Source organism: Moschus berezovskii, chromosome X (genome assembly GCF_049115385.1).
Source record: "Moschus berezovskii isolate FMDL1 chromosome X, NW_MosBer_1.0, whole genome shotgun sequence".
In the NCBI taxonomy this organism is placed as follows: Eukaryota; Metazoa; Chordata; class Mammalia; order Artiodactyla; family Moschidae; genus Moschus; species Moschus berezovskii.
Window position 1 is genome coordinate 14,852,141 of NC_142488.1, and position 27,920 is coordinate 14,880,060.

At 43.6% G+C, this 27,920-nt stretch overlaps 1 protein-coding gene across 2 annotated transcripts in view; it reads left to right on the plus strand.

The window, feature by feature from the left end:
- The window catches only part of LOC129534866 (carbonic anhydrase 5B, mitochondrial), a 39,375-nt gene that overhangs the window by 2,305 nt on the left and 9,150 nt on the right, over window positions 1-27,920 (plus strand). For both annotated transcript variants that reach the window (XM_055393379.2, XM_055393378.2), the window contains exons 2-4: window positions 6,395-6,589; window positions 23,727-23,924; window positions 26,831-26,949. In XM_055393379.2, the coding sequence (XP_055249354.1) occupies window positions 6,448-6,589; window positions 23,727-23,924; window positions 26,831-26,949 (459 nt within the window). In that variant the 5' untranslated portion in view covers window positions 6,395-6,447. The remainder of the gene's footprint in view (window positions 1-6,394; window positions 6,590-23,726; window positions 23,925-26,830; window positions 26,950-27,920) is intronic.

Sequence of the window (27,920 nt, forward strand, 5' to 3'; positions counted from 1 at the left end):
GGGGATTTTCCTTCTTCTAGCCTCACAACGTCTCCTGAGCACCAGTGCTACATTGTCAACTCTCCCTAGACCTTTCCTCTCGCCTGCCCCCGACCCAGCACCTCAAATTCAGTAGGATTAGCAATAAGAGCACCATCTTTCCCTCCTCGCCTGCTCCTGTGCCAGGTTCTGTTTCTCTGTTCAGGGATTCATCCTCGTTCTACCACGACATAGACTATTCCACCGTATTCTCTCACTTGAATTATTGGAATTTCATTTCAAACTCCACATACCCAAATCTGATCTACGTATTTCCTACCCAAAACCTTTCCCACACACAGCCTTCCTATCTCAGTTCATGGCAACTCCATCCTTGCAGTTGTTTAGGCCAGTAATCTGCCAGTCTTCCTTGACTGCTTTCTTTCCCATCTTACAGGCTGTGTCCCCAAGATGGAGCCAATGCCCAGCCACTTCCCACCATGTCCACTGCAGCATCCTCAGTTGCAGCCCCTGGATTATCCTGAATGGGGTCCCTGCTTCTTTCTTCCATTCTGGTCATTTTCCAATAGGGTACCCTGAATGATATTTTTTAAATGTATATCAGATTAAATTCCTCCTCTACTCCAAAAACTCTACTGTGTCCCCGCAGTGGGGAACCTTTACAATGGCCTAGAAATCTGCTTAGCATTCATTACCTCTGGACCTCATCTCCTACTACCTTACTTTTGCTTTGCTGCACTCCTGCCATATTGGCCTCCTCACTGTCCCCTGAATGTGCCAGACAAGCTCCCACCTCAGGGTTTTTGCACAGGCATTTCCCTCTGCCTGGAATAACCTTCCTCCTGAAAGCCGTATAACTAATTCTTTTACCTCCTTCTCAATAAGGTCTCTCCTGAGCAATTTCACCTTCTCAATAAGGTCTTTTGCTCAAATTTCACCTTCTCAATAAGGTCTCTTCTGAGCAATTTATTTAAAACCCAACACCCCCTCCCCTGTGGCACTACAAATTCACCTTACCCTGCTCTACTTTTCACTGAACATATTTTAGTTTGTCCACAACGTTGCTATTTATCATCTGTCTCCCTCTACTTGAATGTAAACTCTACAAGGACGGGGACTTTGTTTTATTCCCCTTATGAGCCTAGAACAGTGCCTAGCGATTAATAAGTATTTGATTGATGTCCTCCTGGATGACAGAATAAGAGTGGTGGACTGGATGGCTTTCCTGGCTCCCCTCTGTGCCCAGTCCCATCCATCCTGTGCCGAGCTGACAGTCAGCAGAAACCATCAGTGCTTCATCCTGTACACATGGAAGAACATCTGAAAGTCATCTTGTCTCTTGGAAATTAATATTCCCTTAATTAATCTCAAACCTCTATCCAGCTCTACCTTCCACTGTGTTCCCTGAGTATCTGCTTAGCCAACACCTTGAAAACTATTCATAGAAGACTTGGGATGATGGGAAGTTCCGATACACTTGGCTTTGTTACAAAAAAAAAAAGGATTTGGGTTTTGTTTTTGTCTAAAAACACAAAAGGTAATCTTCAGAGTCAGTGTTCTCCTTCAGTGAGGTCAGCAGCATTCTTAGGGGACAGAGGTTCAGCTCTCCAGACTACTACATGCACCCCACCCCTGGGTGGGCCCTGGGGAGACTATTGAGAGTAGGGGTGATGTTAGATCGTCTGGAGCTCTCGTTTCTCCCTAGCCCTCGACAGCCAGTCTCAAAGTGGACAGGAGACATTTCCTCTGGCCATGTGTCATTAGCCTCTGTGCTGTTCACAAACAGCACGACTATAGCATGCAGGGCAGTCCCCCAATGGCCATGGCCCCAGCAGTCAGCCCCAGCCTATGATGTCAGCTCACCCTGGCCTCAGTGCTTTCCTGATTGCTCTCTGTGGAGCTAGACCGAGGATCAGTTACCCAGACTTCTCCAGGTGCCATGCCAACAGGCCTCAGATTCCCCACCCAGCTCCATAGGCAGGGCCAAGTGTGTGCCCATTTTTCTGTACAATTCCCTCAGTCATCAGGCACGTCTGTGGCCTTGTCTTATCACGACCTTCCCTTTGAAGGATCAACCAGTATCTTACACTTGGCACTGTCTTCCTGGGCATTAGTAAGTCTCTTCCACCATCCAGATTGTAAGCAAGAAAGGAGTGCTTTTTCACATGTTTGCCCACCTCTTCTGACACTGAGATTGATTACTGAACAAACCCAAGGCTCTTCCCATTTCAACTCAACCCCAGTTGTCCTCTCTGGCCTTGGCTCTTAAGCACTCCGTCCATCCCCTAAATGTCCTTATCATTCCTCCCCGGCCATCTCTCTGTCTTTGCCCCGCCTGTTAAAACTGTCCCCTCTGACCCATGGTTCCAGATGATACCTGTGCCTGAAAGTTAAAGCCTCTACCCTCTGTGTTCTCACTGAATTAAGTCAGGGCTGTCATCAGATCTGACTTTGATTAAGAAGTATTTAATTATGCTAAGTGAAATAAGCCAGACTCAGGGAAAAAATATTCTATGAGTCCACTGTGGAGTAGGCAAATACATAGAGACAGAAAGAATAGAGGTTCCTGGGGGCTGTGAGGTGGGAAGGAATGGGGAGTTATTGTTTAATGGGTACAGAGCTTGTTTTGAGGATGATGAAAAAGTTTTGTGTATAGATAGTGGTGATGGTTACACAACACTGTGAATGTATTTAATGCCACTGAACTGTATACTTTAAAAAAGTGAAAACAATAAATATGGATATTTTACTACAATGAAAAAGTAACTTAAAGAGAGAAGTTATTTGTTTAAATAGCTTTTCTTTGTAGATGGCAAGCTTGCAAGAATAAGGAGAAAACATAACTTTATTATCTTAACCCAGCACAGTGCTTTGCATGAGATAATCGCTCATTATTGCTTCAATACAGGAATGAAAGTCAATGGAAAGAAGCACAGAATTAAGGCAAGGTTTCTCCATATCTCGTAGCAAGTTTGAAATTTTACAAATTGATTTTATCAGAGAGAATCCTATTTAGTTGGAATTATTTGATGATACTGTCTTAAAAAGAAAATAATGACATTAAAAATCATCTAAAGCTGCTCTCTAGTTTCTTAAATTTTGTACTTATATCATGGGTAGCATTTTAGCAAATTCAGTTTGAGTAATAATAATTTTCAATTATGTAATACTTAACAGGATTTTCTCGGCTTTTCTCAGACCTTACACTATTTGAAGTCACAGAAAGGCAACTTCTTGTGCAGTGTAACTGAATGACTGTTTTTCCTGCTCCTCTGGTTCTGGATTCTTTCTTGCATAAATTGAAGGACGTACATTAAGTCTTAATCTTTTTTGTTTTGTTTTTGGCTATGCTGTGCAGCATGCAAGATCTTAGTTACCTGATCAGGGATTGAACCCATGCCCCCTGCATTGGGAGCCTTAACCACTGGACTGCCAGGGAACTCCCTTCAGTCTTAATCTTAAACATTTCCGTTCATATACTCCTTTGACCCTGCTGACCCGTGATTATAGATTATGCTATTTCATGCTAGACATAGTCTTATAAATTAGAAGCATAAAGTTCTGAACCTGAGCGCTAATTCAAGATTAGAGTGGAGATATCAAGAGAGAAATGAAGTGTTTACTTTAAGGGATAGGTAGGTACTGAGAAAGTATCTGGTTACTGAGCTTTTGTGCTGTTTTTAAGTTTGAAAAATTGATAGTTTTCATATTCTGCCAATAAATTATTGCCAAGGGCTATTTTATACAGATAATTTTCATGGGGAACAAACTATGAATTTGGAGGATATTTTCCCTGGCTTCCCTGATAGCTCAGTTGGTAAAGAATCTGCCTGCAGTGCAGGAGACCTGGGTTCGATCCCTGGGCTGGAAAGATCCCCTGGAGAAGGGAAAAGCTACCCACTCCAGTATTCTGGGCTGGAGAATGCCATGGACAGTCTATGGGGTCACAAGAGTTGGACACAACTGAGTGACTCTCACTTTCACTTTCATATGGAAAATAAAATCATGGATAAGTTTCTAAGATTTCTTGGATTTGTTTCAAATAATTCAGAAAGTAGTGGGTGGGGCACAAATAAAACTTGCTTAGCCACCAAGAGATAATTGTTGAAATGCAGTAGCAAGTACATAGGTGGTTTTATTACAGTATTTTCACTATTTCTATAAGTTTGAAGTTTTCCAAAATAAAAAAATTTTAAAAAGCAGAAATAGATTCTGAGTTGATGTGGCAAATTGTCCACTCTTTAACCCTGCTCAGTTAATTCAGTTAATGATATTTCAAATATTAAGATTTTTGGAAACAAGGTACTCATTTGACTCAAGGCACTATCAAGATAATATCTTGAAATTTCATTATCAGTCTCTGTTTGAAATCGTGTCAGATTTTGCATATCTTAAATAAGGTATATTTTTACATGCCCATGCCCTTATAAATGTATATATGCAAACATACACATAAAACTATGAACAAAAGTGATTTTAACTTGGTTTGAGAATATCAAATACCCTTTGGCAATGCAGACACACTTTAGGTGTCACTGGCCTAAAGACCCTGGGTATGGAGTTAGGCTTGCAGGAGAGGAGACTCCCTGGGAGTCACGAGCTCCCTATCTCCACTCCCTTAGTTCAGTGTGTTCACTGGCAAAGTGATGTGTACAACAGAGGGCATGGCCCCAGGCTGAAAGGCTGGCTTGTCACCATGCTGTGCTTCATGTTACAATACTGGTGTGGGCACATGGTTTGTGGGGAGCCAGTTACAGAGATCTGTCTGGAGCCCTCACTTGTGCTTTGCAGGGTAGTGACAGGAAGTAACTGTTCTCTGTCCTGCGTTCACTGGACACACCTCAGGTGTGATTTTCTCTCCTTTCCCTTGGATGCAGCCTTGTCTCCTCCAGCTCGGGGCTAGCAGGGACAAGGGCAGCAATACAGGCAGAAGGGCTAGTTCACGGCTAATTAATCGCCATGAAGTATATGAGCAGAGGGAGGATGAAATGAGAATGTGTCCCTCCTTGCTCAGCGTCGCTTGGGTCATGTGCTTTTTCTGCATCTGACAGTCTTCTTGGGGAAACATGGTATGAATGAATAAAGTTCAGGTCAGTAAGTGATGTGTCTTCTTGTCCCCTCAGCTTCCCTTAAAGCCTTTGCACCCCAGTCAAGGCCAAATTGCTGAGAGGCCTCCTTTGACAGGAGAAAGCAGACTCAGGAGGTACCAATACCTGCTGAGAACTGGTTTGGTGTGTGTTTTCCTTCCCATATGATGTACGTTATTTTATTGAGGAAAAATTCACACAACATAAGATTAGCTATTTTATCTTTAATATTTTGGCCGCATTGTGTAGCCTGTGGGATCCCAGTTCCTGACCAGGGATTGAATCCAGGTCCCCTGCAGTGGAGTGAGGAGTCTTAATCACTGGACCACCACGGAATTCCCCAAAGTAGCCATTTTAAAATGTACCATTCAGAGGCATTTAGTACAGTCCCAATGGTATGTAACAACTACCTCTATCTAGTTCCAAAACAATTATATCACCCAAAAGAAAACCCCGTACCCATTCATCAGTTATTCTCCATTTCCCCCTCTGCTCAACCTGTTTTCTGTCTCTGTAGATTTCCCTATTCTGAGTATTTCATACGAATGAAATCATACCATATGTGACCTTTTGTGTCTGGCTTCTTTCTCTTAGCACACTGTTTTCGAGGTTCAGCACATTATAGCATGTACGAGAACTTCATTCTTTTTTATGATCTACTTCATCTTTACTATCTCCCAGCACCCAACAGTGTTTAAGAGCAAAGAAATGTTGAAATGAAAATGTTTACTGGCAGAATTCCCAAGCTGTGAGGTTAGGTTAGGTTCACATATTCAGGAAGGTTTCTCTTTCGGATCAAGCAGAACTTTGGGAGTCCTTCAGGTCTTACACATAGGGATATGAGACCTACCTCTTTAAAGGACACACTAGCATTTAAAAGTGTTTCAAAAGCTACCCATGAGTATTTTGGGGGGATATATCTTGGTTTTTGTTTTTTTTTAAGCAATCCAGAAGCAGATTGATTTTTTTAAAAATTCAGGTTGCCTTTCACCTTTGGTTTCGCCTAAATATGAGTACCATGCTGGACTATTAATCTGGATTTCAAGGAGTAAATTTTTGTTTTTAATTTAAGAAACTGTATTGCTAACAGTCTTTCATTTTGTGGATTAAGACAGTCCTTTCTCTGAACCGCTAATATTTAGTAACCCTAAGGGAAAGGCAAGGCGCCTGAGTCAGTCATCTCTGGACCTGCCAATGAGGTGAACAATGCGTTTGAGGAATAAGAGTGGATAAATGACTGACTCTCCTATGTACTAATAATCTGAGTGTTTTCCACATGATCGGGACCTCTATTATTTATGGCTTTGCCTCTTCTGTCCTGCCTCTAGGTTATTAGGTTCCTGCAAGCTACTGGGGAGCTGATCAAGATTTTAAGCTAAAGATGGCGATGATGAGTCACCTGAGGGCCATTCTTCAAGCTTCTCCATGCAAGACACTGTGGAGAAGGTTCCAGATTCCAAGGTCCATGCCTGCAAGGCCTTGCAGCCTCTACACCTGCACTTACAAATCCCGGAACCGAGTCTGTGAGTACACGGCTGCCTGGACAGGGAGGAAGCCTGGTTGTTTCCTAAGAGTCACGTGTGTTGAGTGTGTGCAGCTCTGATGTCAGTGGCATTCCAGACTGGGATTAGATGCCTTGAGGAGAATACACCATTATTTCTCTGTTTGTTAAAATATGGGAAATTTTCCCCCTAACTTTATTGAGCTACAGCTGACCTAAGTTTGAGGTATACATCATGATGATGTACTCTGGAACATTCCACCCCTCATTAGAAATTGCAGAAGAGTTACTTGGAGCTGACCAACTGGCCCAGGTGTGTTCTCCTGGGACCCCACAGATCAGGTGAGGTGGCAGATGGTCTTCCCTAACTCCACGGCACTGCTGCCATGGGGGTGGCTCATCCCGTGCTGTTGGGGCTGGACTGTGTGCTACAGATGTTGCATGGCATCCCTAACTGTCTCAAGACCTCCTTAAAGTTCCCCTGGAGGCAACGTGACGCTGGTGCAGAGCCCCTGGGATGATAGGAGGATGATGTGTGTGATGGTGGAGACATGAGTTTAATGCACTGGTTAAGTGTATGTGCCAAATAGTTAATTTCTATATTTTCCACCATTCACAGTGAATTCACACAGCTTTCCAATGTTGGTTTGCTTCCAGATTGTAGGTTTCTCAACTTTTCTTCCTTGGGCTTACTCTCTCTGACCCTATATGCACATTAAAAAGGAATTTATGAGCAATGCCAATCTAGCTAAATTCGTTGCCTTGAAACTGCTTCATAAATATATTTTTATTGTAAGTTTGTTTCTTCCATCACTAACTGTGTTCTCATTAAACTGAACTGGCCTGACTCATAATAAATTTCTGGTTGCTGGGTGTGGCTTCCTACCAGCAAGCCCACATCCTCCCCAGAATGGCTTCTTCTCAACCCTGGCACTTTGCGGTCTAAGGCTAAAAATGGAAAAAAATTAGTCATATTTATCTAGTTACTAACAGAAAGGCTTTTTTTAACAGAAAGTTGAAAGTTAAGGTTCTAATATTCAATATGCTCCTGTCTTTAGAATACTTTGCTCCTAGGGAATTCCCTGGTGGTCAAGCAGTTAGGATTCCACACTTTCACTGACAAGGGCCCTGGTTTGATCCCTGGTTGGGGAAGCAAGATACCACAAGCCAAGTGGTGGGGCCAAAAAAAAAAAAACAAAACATAAAACAGTTTGCTTCTTTTGGTAACGACAAAAACAAAGTGGTAGTGACATAGGGATGAGGGGCTACCCTTGATTAATTTCCCACATCACATGTTCTTGTTTGTAGCTTACTAAGACAGACTGATGACAGTCATGATTTGGTTTTGCTTTAGATGTTTATACTGTCCCTCCTTGTTTCACCCAGGATAATATTTGGTCTTTGCTGCCCTGAGCCACTGAGCGTGTCCTGGTCCCTCATCTGTTTAGCTGTAAGGACAATGCTCATTGTTCCTAGAAGCTCAATACCTCAGCATAAGGCCCAGTGATCAAGAATGATCCAAAATTGTTTAGGGTTAGAAAAGATAATGTTCAAAGTCCTTAGCGAGCGCCTGCCACACAGTGAGAACTTGGTGTTGGCAGCTGCCTCCAGTACCACAGTTGTTAGGTCATCACCACCATCATCATGTCATCTGCTCAGCACGTCCCTCGGATGTCTGACCGTGTTAGGATCTGGGGAGCACAGCAAGGACTGACTGAAGGAGGAGGGCATGGCAGCTTGAGAAGCAGCATTTCGCTTGGGCCTGTGCCCTGTGCTCTACCTTCACTCCCCGTCATCCCCAGGCAGCACTGGTGTCAACTCAAACTGCTCTTTGCTGTGATCTCAGTTACAGACAGTAAATGTTGACAGTCCTAACCCTGCGGACTGGTAATACGATAAAATAAAGAGAAAAGCCTGCACCAATTACCCAAAATGAAAAAAAAAATTAATTTCACTTCATGTATCACCTACTGAAATTGAGCCTAAATGCCTAGTCATGAGCCTAAATGCAGTCATCACCATGAAGGATATTAGTGCTTTTCTACATGAGGAGATACAAGAACTGGGCTCATAAAATCGGCTCCTGAAAATATCTATCTGAAGACCTGTACTGCCAGGTTTTCCCTGAGCACAGAGGGCCACACTTCTGCTCTCAATCCTGATCTCCTTTCAAGCGGTGTTGAAAATCAGGAGCTATAACAATACATAATTTAATTCTTGCAGAGATGGATGGCAAGTGCCCATGGCAAATGCCAATCTGACAATAGCCACAAGTGTCTGCTGCTGCTGCTGCTAAGTCACTTCAGTCGTGTCCGACTCTGTGTGACCCCATAGATGGAAGCCCACCAGGCTCCCCCATCCCTGGGATTCTCCAGGCAAGAACACTGGAGTGGGTTGCCATTTCCTTCTCCAATGTGTGAAAGTGAAAAGTGAAAGTGAAGTCGCTCAGTCGTGTCCGACCCTTAGCGACCCCACGGACTGCAGCCTACCAGGCTCCTCCATCCATGGGATTTTCCAGGCAAGAGTACTGGAGTGGCTTGCCATTGCCTTCTCCGCCACAAGTGCCTAGCACTTACCATATCAGCCATTTCCATCATCAGAGAAAGTTCTAGTTTACAGTACTTATCTATTAATAACTGAACAGTGTTAGAAAATGGTTCTATTAGTGCTCCAATTAATTTTAAAGAACATCAATAAAGCCTGGAGAACAACAGTACTCAAAAGTTTGTTTTGCAACGTCTTCACAAAATATTCTGTATTCCCCAGATAACAGAGGCTGGGATATCCAGACTGTGCTGTCTTCCATTAACTTCCAAATAATCTTGAGAAACAATGAACCTATTAAGAGCCCTTTGGAATTACAGTAAGAGCCTCAGGGGTCTCTGCAGCCACTGATACTCAGTCGCTAAGTCATGTCCCACTCTTTGCAACTCCATGGACTGCAGCCCGCCAGACTCCTCTGTCCTCCACTATCTACCAGAGTTTGTTCAAACTCATGTCTATGGAGTCGGTGATGCCATCCAACAATCTCACCCTCTGTCATCCCCTTCTCCTCTCACCTTCAATCTTTCCCAGCATCAAGGTCTTTTTCAGTGAGTCAGCTCTCCATATCAGGTGGCCAAAATATTGGAGCTTCAGTTTCAGCATCAGTCCTTCCAATGAATATTCAGAGTTGATTTCCTTTAGGATGGACTGGTTGGATTTCCTTGCAGTCCAAGGGACTTTGAAGAGTCTTCTCCAGCACCACAACTCGAAAGCATCAATTATTTGGTGCTCAGCTTTCCTTTATGGTCCAACTCTCACATCCATACATGACTACTGGAAAAACCATAGCTTTGACTCGATGGACCTTTGTCAGCAAAGTTATGTCTCTGCTTTTGAATATGCTGTCTAGGTTTTTTCATAGCTTTTCTTCCAAGGAGCAAGTGTCTTTTAATTTCTCAGCAACAGTCACTGTCTGCAGTGATTATGGAGTCCAGGAAAATAAAATCTGTCACTGTTTCCACTGTTTCCCCATCTATATGCCATGAAGTGGTGGGACCGGATGCCATGATTTTAGTTTTTTGAATATTGAGTTTTAAGCCAGCTTTTTCACTCTTGTCTTTCACCCTCATCAAGAGACTCTTTAGTTTCTCTGCACTTTCTACCATTAGAGTGGTATTAGCTGCATATCTGAGGTTGCTGTTGTTTCTCCCGGCAATCTGGATTCCAGCTGGTGATTCATCCAGCCTGGTATATCACATGATGTACTCTGCATAGATGTTAAATAAACAAGATGCCAATATACAGCCTTGACGTACCCCTTTCCCAATTTTGAACCAGTCAGTTGTTCCATGCCTGGTTCTAACTGTTGCTTCTTGATCCACATACAAGTTTCTCAGGAGACAGGTAAGATATTTTGGTACTCCTACCTGTTTAAGAATTTTTCACAGTTTGTTGTGATCCACACAGTCAAAGGCTTTAGCATAGTCAACAAAGCAGAATTATATGTTTTTCTGGAATTCCCTTGTTTTCTCCATGATCCAACCAATGTTGGCAATTTGATCTCTGGTTCCTCTGCCTTTTCTAAACCCAGCTTGTACATCTGGTAGTTCTTGGTTCACATACTGCCGAAACCTATCTTGAAGGATTTTAAGCATGACCTTGCTAGCATATGAAATGACCACAATTGTATGGTAGTTTGAACATTCTTTGGCATTGCCCTTCTTTGGGATTGGAGAAAAACTGACCTCATCCAGTCCTGTGGCCACTGCTGAGTTTTCCAAATTTGCTAACATATTGAGTGCAGCACTTTTTAACAGTATCATCTTTTAGGAATTGAAATAGCTCAGCTGGAATTCCATCACCTCCACTAGCATTGTTTGTAGTAATGTTTCCTAAGGCCCACTTGACTTCACCTCCAGGATGTCTGGCTGTAGGTGAGTGACCACGCGATCATGATTATCCAGGTCATTAAGAACTTTCTTGTATAGTTCTGTGTATTTTTGCCACCTCTTCTTAATCTCTTCTGCTTCTGTTAGGTCCATACCATTTCTGTCCTTTATTGAGCCCATCCTTGCATGAAATGTTCCCTTGATATCCCCAATTTTCTTGAAGAGATCTGTAGTCTTTCCCATTTTATTGTTTTCCTCTATGTCTTTGCATTGTTCATTTAAAAAGGCGTTCTTATCTGTCCTTGCTATTCTCTGGAACTCTGCATTCAGTTGGATATATCTTTCCCTTTCTCTATTCCTGCCTTTTGCTTCTCTTCTTTTCTCAGCTATTTGTAAAGCCTCCTCAGACAACCACTTTGCCTTTTTGAATTTATTTTTCTTTACAGTGTTTTTGGTCACTGCTTCCTGTACAATGTTACAAACTTCTGTCCATAGTTCTTCAGGCACTCTGTCTATCACTTCTAATCCCTTGAATCTATTCATCACCTCCACTGCATAATCATGAGGGATTTGATTTAGGTCATACCTGAATGGCCGAGTGGTTTCCCCTACTTTCTTCAATTTAAGACTGAATTTTGCAATAAGGAGCTGATGATCTGAGCCACAGTCAGCTCCAGGTCTTGTTTTTGCTGACTGCATAGAGCTTCTCCATCTTCAGCTGCAAAGAATATAATCAATTTGATTTTGGTATTGACTATTTGGTCATGCCCATGTATAGAGTCGTCTTGTGTGTTGTTGGAAAAGGGTGCTTGCTATGACCAACATGTTCTCTTGACAAAACTCTGTTAGCCTGTGTCTTGCTTCATTTTGTACTCCAGGGCCAAACTTGCCTGTCACTTCAGGTATCTCTTGACTTCCTCCTTTTGTATTCCAACCCCCTATGATGAAAAGGACATCTTTTTTTGCTGTTAGTTCTAGAGAGTTTTGTAGGTCTTCATAGAACCAACCAACTTCAGCTTCTTTGCATTAGTGGTTGGGGCACAGACTTGGATTACTGTGATGTTGAATTGTTTGCCTTGGACACAAACTGAGATCATTCTGCCGTTTTTGAGATTGCACCCAAGTACTGCATTTCAGCTTCTTTTGTTGACTATGAGGGATACTCCATTTCTTCTAAGGGATTCTTGCCCACAGTAGTAGATATAATGGTCATCTGAATTAAATTCGTGGATCCCCTTCATGGATCACAGCCTTGTCATGGCGAAGGGGCTTGCGTAATTCAATAAAGCTATGAGCCATGCCATGCAGGGCCACTTAAGATGGATGGGTCAGAGTGAAGAGTTCTGACAAAAGTAGTCCACCGAATGAGGAAATGGCAACCCACTCCAGTCTCTTGCCTGGAAAATCCCATGTACAGAATGAAAAGGCAAAACATGTGACATTGCAGGATGAGCTCCCCCGGATCAGATGGTATCCAGTATGCTACTGGGGAAGAGCAGAGGGCAATTACTAATAGCTTCAGAAAGAATGAAGCGGCTGGGCCAAAGTGCAAATGATACTCAGTTGTGATTGTGTCTTGTGGTGAAAGTAAAGTCCAAAGCTGTAACGACCAATATTGCATAGGAGCCTGGAATGTTAGATCCATGAATCAAGGTAAATTGGAAGTGGTTAAGCAGGAGATGGCAAGAGTGAACATCCACACCTTAGGATTCAGTGAACTAAAATGGTTGGGAATGGGTGAATTTAATCTGCAGCTACAGTGCACTAGCAAATAGCCCTAAAGTGACCACCAGGAAGCGTGGGCCTTAGTCTGCTGTGGTGGTAACTGCGTGTGATGCTGTGGTTACCTTGGCTCAGCGCCAAAGGGCCTCTTACAGCCCTGATGCTCGAACAAGGCAGTTTGTGATTCTGTGACCATCCTCAACAAAGTCACATGGAGGGTCCCTGTGTATCCTCTCACTGCAGTAGACCTAGGCCTGCTAGGATGGTGTTCAATTTAATGAGTAAACAGCACATCTCAGGAAGAAGGACAGCACAGGGCAAGGCACAGGAGAAAAGGTTAATGATGGTGCAGAGCAGCAATTCCAGCAAATCAATGAAATATGAGCTACAAATATGAGCCATACAGACAATTCTATATTTTCCAATAACCACATCTTAAAAAGAACAAATAGTATGTCAGTTACATCTCAATAAAACTGGGGGGGGAGAGAAAAAATAAATTTTATTCATTTGTGAAATTAATTTTAATATATCAAATATATAGGTGAGATATAGTACAGAGGGGAAATTAATTTTACTAATATGTTTTATTTAACCCAATATATCCAAAATATATCTTGTCTCTTTAAAATGACTATAAGAATTATAAATGAACTATTTTACATTCTTTGTTTTGTACTAAGTATTCCAAGTCCCTAGGTGTTTTATTTTTACAGCACATCTCAATTTAAACGAGTCATATGGGATGAGTGGCTACCATATTAGACAGTGCAGGTTAAGAGTAACAGCAGGTGAAGGGATGCTTAATATAGTGTGGGGTTGTTAGGGAATGGGCTTGGACTGACCTTGAGAGCCTCATAGGATTTTAAGAAATGAGAGAGAAACTGGCAGATGTGATCATCTGAGCACAAGTGTTCTGGTGTAAACCTGCTTGCCTGCTTGGAGAGACTGTGAGGTAAGGGTAGAGAGACTTGGCATGACCTTGTTTGGTTTTCTCTGTCAGTAACGTAAGCGTTCAGTGCCTCCTTTGTGCCTGGTACCAACTTTGGCCCTGGGCTATATAAAAAGTGGAGGACACAGGCCCTTTGAGCAGATTAAGCAAATACACTTTATATGAGAAATGGTTGGTGCTAAATGGTTTGAGGATGAATGCAGTGTGAGTTCCAAAGAAGGAGAGATTAGAGTGACTGGAGAAGATGTCAAGACCAGTTTGGGAAGATGGAGTAGAGACGGGTGAGAGAGGAGGAGAAACAACTAAGAAGTGTGGTGTGAAGTGTGGGGCTGGGAGGCCTAAACTAGGCTAGTGGCCATGTCACGGGCAAGGCAAGGAAGACACAAACCTGAAGGAAGATTAAAGAAAAAGTAGTGTGATGATCAGCAGGGTAATAGGAAATAAAGATAAAAGTGGGATGAGCCCTTCCCAATGATGGCCTTTATCTCATACATTCAATCTGCAGCTTGGTTCTGGATTGCAGAACACTGAGGGAGGCAGATAATTAAGTGTATATGTGCAAGGGAGGAGAACTAATTTTCCCTCTAGCCTTCTAGGGTCTTGGCTGAGACCTCTGTAATAAGGCAGATTAACAGGGAAAAAAACAAACAAAAAGGGTTTAATAACATGTATACGTCCTCGATAACATGGGAGAGACCCAGGAAAACAGTAATTCCTCCGGGTGGCCCTAGACACCACCTTCAATACCCGCTCTAGCTACAGACAAAAGAAGCTGCTGAGACAGGGGTGTTATTGGAGATGACCAGGAAAAGCACATTTAACAAGGGTAAGGCTGTTCTACAGATCTAAGGCCTGCATTCTCGACTGATGAGTTTTTGGTGACCTAGTCATCCTCCTCTTCCTGATACTGAGAGGGAGACACCCTTTCAAATGGAGCTTTCTGCTGGAAGTTTCCTTTACAAATTCGTAACTTCCACTCTGTTTCCAGAGCTTCTCCTATGTCTGCTGTTTCTCAAAATAATCCTTATACCAAAGAGATATATTTGGGGGTTGCATATTCGGTTCCCTTCCACTACCCCAGAATATGCCTCTTTGACATATGGATTATTTTGAGCTGATTATTCTTGATACCCCGCAGACAAAGAAGCTCTGGAAACAGAGTATAAATTACCAGGTTTTTTGCAAGATACATTTACATTAGAAAGGGGGCCTGCACCTGGAAGACAACTATTACTGGGGATCACTTTTTCAACTTTCTATAAACTTTGTTTAGGATGTATTTCCTTTTCTCATCTTCCTGTGAAATTCATTCCTTCCCTTTGAAGTCCCAGCCCTTAGCTCATAATAGTATTTAAGCCACAGTTTTCCAGATGCCTTTTCAGTTTTATATCCTTGTGGGGATTCTAGTAAGTAAGTAGGTAATTAATATTTTTTTCTCCCTATAATCTGTCTTTTTATTATGGTGGGGTGTGGGGGTCTCAGCTAAGGACCTAGAAGGCTGAGGAAAAATTATTTTTACTCCCCTACAGAAGCATATTGTGCTACTCTTCATATGTATATAATTATGACTATGCCTATGTAATAAATGTGAGGGAAAAAGATCAGAGTGTTGTGATTAAAAAATAAGAAGAGTGGATCATATTATAAGAGGGTAGTGAGAGAAGATTTTACTGAGAAAGTGACAAGCCCAATATCTAAATGTAATAGGAGCCAGCCATAAACTCAGTGAGGGGAAACTGACTTCTGAGGAGAAGGAAGAGTAGGAACTGAGGGGCTAAGGCAAGAATAAGCTTCTCAAGGGCTAAAAGTGATACCCCTCCTCCATCCCAGCCCAGACTGGAGCCATAGGTGGTACAAGCACAAAGAAAAATCAAAGCCAGGACCAGTCACATAAACAAGAACTAAAGCCAAGCCAAGCACATGGGATCTAAGGTCTTTCATTAATGACACCTAATAGTGTGGTGTAGCCCCTTAAACCATGATTGATAGAATCACTCTTGCTGTTCATTTCATTTCCCCCACACAAGAAGAAACTGGAAACACACGCTCCATTGTCAAAGCACGTAATCATCTTCCTGCTTTGAGGCAAAGTCTGAGCAACCATCAAGAAATCATTTTAATCTGTACTTTGTTAGAATGGAGGAAGATGAGAGAAGAGAACAAAAATGTGACTTTATCATTGACAAAACAAGCCCTGGGCAAAAGCTGGCTTCTCTAAGGGGACAGTGACCAAGGGCTCCCTGATGGGGGGAAAGGGCGGGGGGGAGGGTTCCCAAAAGGAGGAGGTGAGTGGGGAAAGCCTGGAAGCTAAACCTGTGAACTGATAGGAGTGTTATGACCATAAAAGAGCCACTGAAGGAACAGGCCTGGTTTCCTCAGGCTGCTGTTTGTGTGGGTGAGGGAGTAGATTCTAGGCATTTCCTGAACAAAGTGGGGGCCGATTAAAGGTGAAACAGGGCCTCGTCTTAGGCATCTGCTCATCATTCCTGTCTTCCCTAGTCTCCATGGGAAACAGACCCTCACCAACTGGTTTTGAAGGGTGTGAATGCTCAAAGCCTCAGCCTCCCTCTGGGCATCTCAGGTCTCTGCTGGCGGTCAGCTTTAAGACTGAATCAGGACTGTTCTGGGGGTTTCTGGAAGCTTTAAAATACCAAACTAAAAACTAACCAAATACAACTTTTTAACCCAACAATAGCATTTGGATAATCCATGCTCAGATTAAATAACAAATTAGGAGCTACAGGGCCCAATAAAGGGGGAGGACGACATGGCTCCTGCCTGTAAGGAATCTGCATTCCACTCCAATAATAATATGATTACATGGTGCCAGTTTCCCCCATTTTTCACTCTAGATTTCTGAAGCAGAAAGTTCTCCTTCTCTCAAGTAAGTTCTTGTTCTTCAGAAGTTATTTTATACCGAGGGAAAGAACCCAAAATGTTGGGTTCAAACCTCTCTAGAGAAGAGATGATCTGCAGTATGTGAAAAGCTGAGCAGAAAAAAGGGAATACCTTGAGTTTGCCTATTGCTTTTGGCTCTAGACCAAGATTTCTCAACTTTGGCATTACTGATATTTGGGGCCACATAATTTTGAACTGTGGTGCTGGAGAAGACTCTTGAGAGTCCCTTGGACTGCAAGGAGATCCAACCAGTCCATTCTAAAGGAGATCAGTCCAGGGTGTTCATTGGAAGGACTGATGCTGAAGCTGAAACTCCAATACTTTGGCCACCTCATGCAAAGAGATGACTCACTGGAAAAGAGTCTGATGCTGGGAGGGATTGGGGGTGGGAGTAGAAGGGGATCTGACAGAGAAGGAGATGGCTGGATGGCATCACCGACTCGATGGACATGAGTTTGAGTGAACTCCAGGAGTTGGTGATGGACAAGGGGGGCTGGCGTGCTGTGATTCATGGGGTCACAAATAATCAGACACGACTGAGCAACTGAACTGAACCATAGGAAGCTTCAGGAGTCTAAAAGAACCAGCCGAATTCAGTTATTTTCCAAGTCCTATTTTTCTACACATTATTGGTCTTGTTTAGTCTCACGAGACCTCCAAAAATTAGCGGGTAAAGTTTTTTTGCTTGGTTCTGGATGACTTAGTCTGCACGGTAATGCCGGAGACTTAAGATCAAGCAGAAGCAAGCTGAGGAGCATGGATACCAGGCTGTGCATGGGCACGGACTATTGAGAGGAAGCGCACTCCTAATACACTGAGGATGAGGCCAAAAAAAAAACAAACAGTAAGGCACGGTGAAAGGGTTGTGGCAGATCTCCTCATGTTAGTGGACGAAGGCTCATTCTTCCAAATACTATGTTTAAAGGAAATCTACGATAAATTCCAATAATACGTTGAACACACTGCGCGCAGTGCATGCTGGTTATGCAAATGAACGCTTAGTCCCCGCCCCCGAGATTCTCGCCTCTCCCCGCACCGGCTCCCGTGAAGCTTTCTGTGTGTCAAATGCATCGCCTGTATATTATTATCTTAAGCCGTGAAGAAAAGCCTTATTCAAAAGAAATCTGACCCAGAGTGTCGAGGAGGAGAAAACATGGAGCCAGGGTCCTGGGGACAATGGACTGGAAGCGGGCTTCGCGGCAGCCGTTGCGGGGAGAGGTGAGAATCTCGGGGGCGGGGACTCAGCGTTCATTTGCATAACCAGCATGCACTGCGCGCAGTGTGTTCAACGTATTATTGGAATTTATCGTAGATTTCCTTTAAACATAGTATTTGGAAGAATGAGCCTTCGTCCACTAACGTGAAAAGATCTGCCACAACCTTTTCACCGTGCTTACTGTGTTTTTTTTGTCTCATCCTCAGTGTATTAGGAGTGCGCTTCGTCTCAATGGTCAGTGCCCACGCACGGTATCCATGCTCCTCAGCTTGCTTCTGCTTGATCTTAGTCTCCGGCATTACCGTGCAGACTAAGTCAACCAGAACCAAGCAAAAAATTTTTACCTGCTAATTTTTGGAGGTCTTGTGAGACTAAGCAAGACCAATAATGTTGTGTCGAAAAATAGAACTTGGAAAATAACTGAATTCGGCTGGTTCTTTTAGACTCCTGAAGCTTCCTATGGTTCAGTTCAGTTGCTCAGTCGTGTCTGACTCTTTATGACCCCATGAATCACAGCATGCTAGCCCCCCCTCGTCCATCACCAACTCCTGGAGTTCACTCAAACTCATGTCCATCCAGTCGGTGATGCCATCCAGCCATCTCCTTCTCGTCATCCCCTTCTACTCCTGCCCCCAATCCCTCCCAGCATCAGAGTCTTTTCCAGTGAGTCAACTCGTCGCATGAGGTGGCCAAAGTATTGGAGTTTCAGCTTCAGCATCAGTCCTTCCAATGAACACCCTGGACTGATCTCCTTTAGAATGGACTGGTTGGATCTCCTTGCAGTCCAAGGGACTCTCAAGAGTCTTCTCCAACACCACAGTTCAAAAGCATCAATTCCTTGGGGCTCAGCCTTCTTTATAGTCCAACTCTCAATATCCATACATGACCACTGGAAAAACCATAGCCTTGACTAGACGGACCTTGGTTGGCAAAGTAATGTCTCTGCTTTTTAATATGCTATCTAGGTTGGTCATAACTTTCCTTCCAAGGAGTAAGCGTCTTTCAATTTCATGGCTGCAGTCAGCATCTGCAGTGATTTTGGAACCCCCAAAAATAAAGTCTGACACTGTTTCCACTGTTTCCCCATCTATTTCCCATGAGTTGATGGGACCGGATGCCATGATCTTAGTTTTCTGAATGTTGAGCTTCAAGCCAACTTTTTCACTCTTCTCTTTCACTTTTATCAAGAGGCTTTGTAGTTCCTCTTCACTTTCTGCCGTAAGGGTGGTGTCATGTGTCTATCTGAGGTTATTGATATTTCTCCCGGCAATCTTGATTCCAGCTTGTGCTTCTTCCAGCCAAGCATTCCTCATGATGTACTCTGCATAGAAGGTAAATAATCACTGTTTAAAAAAAAACAAAAGGTGACTTCCCAAATAGGAGGGCCGGGTTCCATCCCGGGTCGTGAAAATTGTCCACTTCATTTGCTCAGTTGTGTCCAACCGGCTTTCTTATCCATCACTAACTCCTGGGGCATGCTCAAACTCATGTCCACCGAGTCAGTGATGCTATCTAAGCGTTTTACCCAATGTCGTCCCTTTCTCCCCGTCTTGGATCTTTCCCGGAACCAGAAAAATCTCCTGGAAAACCCATTCACGATTATGAGACCCTTACTGACCAAAGACCGATCAACCTTACTGTCCAATCAACCTGACCTGCCCCCTGAGAAATCTCTATGCAGGTCAAGAAGCAATGGTTACAACGGAACATGGAACAACAGACTGGTTCCGAATCGGGACAGGAAAACATCAAGGCTGCATACTGTCACCCTGCTATTTTAACTTATATGCAGAGTGCATCATGCAAAATGCCATGCTGGTTGAAGCACAGGCGGCAATCAAGATTACCAGGAGAAACATCAATAACCTCAGATATGCAGATAACACCACCCTTATGGCAGAAAGAGAAGAACTGAAGAGCCTCTTGATGAAAGTGAAAGAGGAGAGCCAAAAATTTGGCTTAAAACTCAACACTTGGCTACCTACTTTGGCCACCTGATGAGAAAAACTGACTCAGTGGAGAAGACCCTGATGCTGGGAAAGAGTGAAGGCTTGAGGAGAAGGGGACAGCAGAGAAGGAGATAGCTGGATGGCATCACCGACTGGATGGACATGAGTTTGAGTGAACTCCAGGCGTTGGTGATGGACAAGCGGGGGCTGGCATGCTGTGATTCACGCGGTCATAAAGAGTCAGACATGACTGAGCAACTGAACTGAACCATAGGAAGCTTCAGGAGTCTAAAAGAACTAGCCGAATTCAGTTATTTTCCAAGTTCTATTTTTCGACACAACATTATTGGTCTTGTTTAGCCTCACAAGACCTCCAAAAATTAGCGGGTAAAGGTTTTTTGCTTGGTTCTGGTTGACTTAGTCTGCACGGTAATGCCGGAGACTAAGATCAAGCAGAAGCAAGCTGGAGAGCATGGATACCCGGCCGTGGGTGGGCACGGACCATTGAGAGGAAGCACACTCCTAATGCACTGAGGATGAGACAGAAAAAAACAGTAAGACACAGTGAAAGGGTTGTGGCAGATCTTTTCACGTTAGTGGACGAAGGCTCATTCTTCGAAATACTATGTTTAAAGGAAATCTACAATAAATTCAAATAACACACTGCGTGCAGTGCATGCTGGTTATGCAAATGAACGCTGAGTCCCCACCCCCGAGATTCTCGCCTCTCCCCGCACCGGCTCCCGTGAGGCTTTCTGTGTGTCAAATGCATCGCCTGTATATTATTATCTTAAGCTGTCAAGAAAAGCCTTATTCAAAAGAAATCCGACCCAGAGTGTCCAGGAGGAGAAAACATGGAGCCAGGGTCCTGGGGACAATGGACTGGAAGCGGGCTTCGCGGGAGCCGTTGCGGGGAGAGGTGAGAATCTCGGGGGCGGGGACTCAGCGTTCATTTGCATAACCAGCATGCACTGCGCGCAGTGTGTTCAACGTATTATTGGAATTTATGGTAGATTTCCTTTAAACATAGCATCTCGAAGAATGAGCCTTCGTCCACTAACGTGAAAAGATCTGCCACAACCTTTTCACCGTGCTTACTGTGTTTTTTTTGTCTCATCCTCAGTGAATTAGGAGTGCGCTTCGTCTCAATGGTCCGTGCCCACGCACGGTATCCATGCTCCTCAGCTTGCTTCTGCTTGATCTTAGTCTCCGGCATTACCGTGCAGACTAAGTCAACCAGAACCAAGCAAAAAATTTTTACCTGCTAATTTTTGGAGGTCTTGTGAGACTAAACAAGACCAATAATGTTGTGTCGAAAAATAGAACTTGGAAAATAACTGAATTCGGCTGGTTCTTTTAGACTCCTGAAGCTTCCTATGGTTCAGTTCAGTTGCTCAGTCGTGTCTGACTCTTCATGACCCCATGAATCACAGCACGCCAGCACCCCCCTCGTCCATCACCAACTCCTGGAGTTCACTCAAACTCATGTCCATCCAGTCGGTGATGCCATCTAGCTATCTCCTTCTCTGCTGTCCCCTTCTCCTCAAGCCTTCACTCTTTCCCAGCATCAGGGTCTTCTCCACTGAGTCAGTTTTTCTCATCAGGTGGCCAAAGTAGGTAGCCAAGTGTTGAGTTTTAAGCCAAATTTTTGGCTCTCCTCTTTCACTTTCATCAAGAGGCTCTTCAGTTCTTCTCTTTCTGCCATAAGGGTGGTGTCATCTGCATATCTGAGGTTATTGATGTTTCTCCTGGTAATCTTGATTGCCGCCTGTGCTTCAACCAGCATGGCATTTTGCATGATGCACTCTGCATATAAGTTAAAATAGCAGGGTGACAGTATGCAGCCTTGATGTTTTCCTGTCCCGATTCGGAACCAGTCTGTTGTTCCATGTTCCATTCTAACCATTGCTTCTTGACCTGCATAGAGATTTCTCAGGGGGCAGGTCAGGTTGATTGGTCAGTAAGATTGATCGGTCTTTGGTCAGTAAGGGTCTCATAATTGTGAATGGGTTTTCCAGGAGATTTTCCTGCTTCCGGGAAAGATCCAAGACAGGGGGAGAAAGGGACGACATTGGGTAAAACGCTTAGATAGCATCACTGACTCGGTGGACATGAGTTTGAGCATGCCCCAGGAGTTAGTGATGGATAAGAAAGCCGGTTGGACACAACTGAGCAAATGAAGTGGACAATTTTCACGACCCGGGATGGAACCCGGCCCTCCTATTTGGGAAGTCACCTTTTGTTTTTTTTTAAACAGTGATTATTTACCTTCTATGCAGAGTACATCATGAGGAATGCTTGGCTGGAAGAAGCACAAGCTGGAATCAAGATTGCCGGGAGAAATATCAGTAACCTCAGATAGGCACATGACACCACCCTTACGGCAGAAAGTGAAGAGGAACTAAAAAGCCTCTTGATGAAAGTGAAAGAGGAGAGTGAAAAAGTTGGCTTGAAGCTCAACATTCAGAAAACTAAGATCATGGCATCCGGTCCCATCAACTCATGGGAAATAGATGGGGAAACAGTGGAAACAGTGTCAGACTTTATTTTTTGGGGGCTCCAAATTCACTGCGGATGCTGACTGCAGCCATGAAATTGAAAGACGCTTACTCCTTGGAAGGAAAATTATGACCAACCTAGATAGCATATTAAAAACAGAGACATTACTTTGCCAACCACGGTCCGTCTAGTCAAGGCTATGGTTTTTCCAGTGGTCATGTATGGATGTGAGAGTTGGACTGTGAAGAAAGCTGAGTGCCGAAGAATTGATGCTTTTGAACTGTGGTGTTGGAGAAGACTCTTGAGAGGCCCTTGGACTGCAAGGAGATCCAGCCAGTCCATTCTAAAGGAGATTAGTCCTGGGTGTTCATTGGAAGGACTGACGCTGAAGCTGAAACTCCAATACTTTGGCCACCTCATGCGACGAGTTGACTTACTGGAAAAGACTGATGCTGAGAGGGATTGGGGGCAGGAGAAGGGGACGACAGAGAATGAGATGGCTGGATGGCATCACCAACTCGATGGACATGAGTTTGGGTGAACTCCGGGAGTTGGTGACGGACAGGGAGGCCTGGCGTGCTGCGACTCATGGGGTCGCAAAGAGTCGGACACGACTGAGTGACTGAACTGAACTGAATACTGAGTGACTGAACTGAACTGAATTCTTGTGAAAGCCAGTCCTGCTACCGTGTAGGATGTTTAGCTGCATCTCTGGCCTCTACCCACTAGATGTCAGTAGCACCCTCCTCCAGCTGGACAACCCAAAGTGTCTCCAGACATTGCCAATGGCCCCCTCCCGTGAGAACCACTGGTCTAGAAACTGCCTTGGCCCGCTCTGTGTCTATACTGCGGGCCACTTGTAGGATCCGCTTGGGGCAGCTATGTCAGGAAGAGAGCCATCTCCCGTGTAAGAGGAAACCAGAGGCAAGCTTGTTTTTCTTCTGACAAGTGGAGTACCAATGACCTTGCCATGCACAGAGGGGTTTGACTGGGCAGCAGCTGCCTTGTCACTTTCTCAAATCCTCAGGCTCGTTCTCAGCAGTGGGATGAGGGACAGAGGGGCACTGCTCATGATTTATCTCGATTCATATTTTGTCTGGTTTTCCTGTTGGTCTTGGTTCTGCCCATCCATGCTGCTTCTAAAGGGCAGACACCTGGACAACCCGAATTATACACGTGAAGTCTGTCCATCACGTGTGCATAGCTCTCTTTGTTATAAGAAATTTGCTGAGATTTATCAGGGACTTGCCACAAAGACCTGGCGTTTGATTCTGGTAGAAAAATCAGCACCGGTGATGCCGTGTGAGACAGAGTGTGCATGTACCCCTGAACTTACAGTGTCATAGCTACGCATGTGACAGAGAGAACTCCAGGGACCTTAGCAATGCTAACGTCTGGCCAGGCTTTGCAGGATGTCTGCCTAATCCTCACAGCTGGCTCCCATAAGAGGTGAACTCAGAGGACACACCTATGCAGGCCCATATGATCCCCGCAGTGAGGATTCCAGCTAGTGGGCCTCTCGATGACAGCCCTGATGTGCTTTCTCCTAGTGCACCCCCTCTGGGAGAAAGTGGACCTGGCCCCGGCGGGGGAGCGCCAGTCGCCCATCAACATCCGGTGGAGGGACAGTGTCTACGATCCTGGCTTACAGCCGCTCACCATCTCTTATGACCCGACCACCTGCCTTCATGTCTGGAATAACGGGTACTCGTTCCTCGTGGAATTTGAAGATTCTGCAGATAAATCAGGTGAGAGCCAGACCTGTGGTCTCATCTGGAGTTAAAGGGACAGCTTCATGTCAGCACAGGCCACATCGCACAGCCCCGGGAAGTCTCTTGGTTACAGTGGTTTGGGACTCATGGGCTTACTTTCATAATGTATGGAAGAAGCCCCTTCTCTTTTTTATGAAAGTTTTCCTCTAGTATCAGTAGTATTTTTCTTTAGTGAACAAATATCTCTATAGAGAGAATTTTTAAGTGATAAAAAGATAGGCTTTGAAATTAAACCCTTGCTAGAAATTTCTTTTGCATATGTGTATTGCATATGTACAAATTTTCTCCGCTTGCTGACTTTACAAGACACTTTTATTTAGACTGTAATACTATTTACATAGATCTAACTGATGAGACTGCAATACCATTGAAATGGGGCAAAAAGCATATTCATGTGTGCATGAGGCTACAGTCTAAACTAGTTAAGAGGCCAATGGTATGTAAGAAAAATGGAAACTCATGTTCTGTTAATTTTGTTAATATTACCTACTGTAAAGCACAATTTAAAAGAGATTTTAAAAATCAAATATAATGTTGCTTTTAAATCTTTTTTTCAGCCTACCCGGATATAAACTAATCTAATAACTTTAAAGTTTACCTGAAACTTTTAGTGTCTATTGAAAACCATGTGGTTAATTCTACGCAGGATTCTTTTTTCAAACTGAATTTGATAGTATCAAATAATCTTAATTTGTCTGAAATAATTGTTACTTGAAATAATGTATCTTAAGCAAGGATTGATCCATGGCTCAGCAGGTAAAGAATCTGCCTGCAATGAAGGAGACACAGGTTTGATCCTTGGGTTGGGAAGATCCCCTGGGGGAGGAAATGTCTACCCACTCCAGTCTTCCTGGCTGGAGGATCCCATGGAGAGAGGACCCTGGCAGGCTGCAGTCTGTGGGGTCACAGAGTCAAACATGACTGAGCAACTAAGCACATGATCCATCTTAAGGAGTGGTTCTCAGCCACTGGCAGTTTTGCTACCCCTCCCTCCCCAGGGACTAGGGATACGGCAACATCTATAGGCATTTTGGTTGTCACATTGGAAGGAGTGTGCTATTGGCATCTCGTGGGTTGAGGCCACAATCACCAGCATTTATGAAGCGTTGCTGCTGCTGCTGCTGCTAAGTCACTTCAGTCGTGTCCGACTCTGTGTGACCCCACAGACGTAAGCCCACCAGGCTCCCCCGTCCCCGGGATTCTCCAGGCAAGAACACTGGAGTGGGTTGCCATTTCCTTCTCCAATGTGTGAAAGTGAAAGTGAAGTCGCTCAGTCGTGTCCGACCCTTAGCGACCCCATGGACTACAGCCTACCAGGCTCCTCCATCCATGGGATTTTCTAGGCAATAGTACTGGAGTGGCTTGCCATTGCCTTCTCCGTATGAAGCGTTATCCAGCTTCAAATATCAATAGATGCACTCAATAGAGTGCATTTGTTTCTTTCTATTACCAATACTGATACAGTAATTATATTTGATTTTTATTAGGCCTAAATCATTCTTTACTGCAAAAAAAAATCAATAGAGCTAAGATTGAGAAACTTTGATATTCTCTCATGAAAGTGAAATGCATCCATGAAAGTGTTAATGAATAAAGTTAAAAGTATATCTTAGAACTTCCCTGGTGGTCCAGTCATTAAGAATCTGCCTGCCAGTGCAGAGTACATGGGTTCAATCCCCGGTCTGGGAAGATTCCACATGTGGCCGGGCAGAACTTCAATTTCACCCAACAGATTAGCCTGAACATTTGCCAAACTCATGCTCACAATATGGAGCTGGCATAGAAAAATAAGAATTTTTTAGAAGACAGTTTTATGTCTATTTCACTACACTTTAATATCATCCTCTTATTAATTTAGTGAATCATGTGGTATTATTCTCTGCACTTCCCCTAGCCCTCAAAGAAAAGTAGTCATTGGTGTCTTTGCTCACCCTTACAAAACTCCTTTTTTTTTTTTAAACTCTTTCATTTTTCAAAAAAGGAAATTATGTAAAACATTTATGAAAGCCAGTAAGATAAACAGTAGGCCATTACATAGCCAGTGTATTTGGACCTCTGGATGACTGTACTCAATCATTTGCATACATAAAATTCAACTAATGAGGCAATAAACTCTAAAATAATTAATACGGATGAGATGGAAGGTTTGGTTTTCCTGTTGTTGTATGGTTTAACCATGAACAGACATTGCCAGGGTCTGCTCAGATGCCAGAAATGAGGAACTAACAGCTTCAGCAAAGTCAAGCAAAAAAAAAAATTGCACAACCCAAAGCCTGAGGAAGGATGACTTTTAAAACTCATACCTGAACATTTCCCCTATAACGTACTGATTTCAGTAGTTCCAGAAAGTAAAGTATGTGGATGACTCACATTGTTCACTCTGTCCAAAGGGAGATAGGTGATAGTTTTTGACTTGCAGATTTCCTTTTCCATTTCAATGTAAGGAAAAGAATCACTGTCATCTTCAAAAACTGAAAAGCAAAGTGTTGGTACATAAAAAAGAAAGTATCTTTTGTACTCGTATTTCAGTTTTATAAGACTGTGTTAGATAAATATGCTGAGAGAAATTTGCATTTTATTGTGCATAAAAAACACTGGGCATAGTAAATATAGACCATAAAACTAAGGCAAGAATTGGCCTTTAACGACTGTGTGCAGTTTGGAGTATAGTTAAATCCTGGTGTCATTCCGAGCGCAGGTCTTGCCCTTACACATGTATTAACTGCATGGAAATCAAGTTTATAAACACTGGTACATAATACAGTGTGCTCCATGTAAGACAATTCATGAGAAGGTCCACCCACAGAGTCTAGTTTTCCCCTGCATTTCTCCATGACATCAAAAACATCAAATCCCCTGAATTGTTGGATGTGCCATTTCAGTGATCGAGGGAGGACCCTTGGAACACAACTACCGATTAAAGCAGTTCCATTTTCACTGGGGGGCCATTGATGCCTGGGGCTCTGAGCATACCGTGGACAGCAAATGTTACCCGGCAGAGGTAAGTTGAGAAGTTTGGGAACAGTGACAACAGTGGAGCAGATGGAATAGTTCTGAGTTTCCAGTTCTAAGGAATTATCAGGAAGAATCAGGTAATTCCTATAAATGCTAACTCTCTCAGGGGCATATTTGATGATTCCCAGTTTAAACATGTAAAAATGATAACTGCCCTCATTTCAAATAATATGACAGAAATCAACCTTAAGGTCCTGAAACAGAATTCTTCTAGAATTCTAAGCTAGGCTCACACGATAGCCTAAGTTAATAACACAGGCAACAGTGCAGGGCCACCAGGTCAAATTAACCCAAGTGAGAGATGGTGGAAGCCTAAAGGAAAGTGGTGGCAATAGAAACACAAGAAAAGAGTACGACTTAACAAGCACTTTTGAAATTAAAGCAAAATGACTTGGAGGCAGGGTCCTCTTCAGGAAAGGAGAGGAAAAAGTTAAACATGACCTTGAGAGTGTCACTTGGGAGGCAGGGTGAGGATTCATGAATGATGGACAAGGAATGATTTGTAGGGAAATAAAAGGGGCCAACGGAGAAGGCAATGGCAAGCCACTCCAGTACTCTTGCCTAGAAAATCCCATGGATGGAGGATCCTGGTAGGCTGCAGTCCATGGGGTCGCTAAGGGTCGGACACGACTGAGCGACTTCACTTTCACTTTCACACATTGGAGAAGGAAATGGCAACCCACTCCAGTGTTCTTGCCTAGAGAATCCCAGGGACAGGGGAGCCTGGTGGGCTTCCATCTATGGGGTCACACAGAGTCGGACACGACTGAAGTGACTTAGCAGCAGCAGCAGCAAAAGGGGCCAAAATACATAGAATTTCTTAACAACTTTCCACCTAATTTAGTTTTAAATGTTACCTCAAAGTGGTTATGCCTCGAACAAATTTGTCCTAAACTCCTAGTCCACATAGGGAGAATCTATTTCTCTCAACATAAACATCTCTCCTTTAGATGCAAA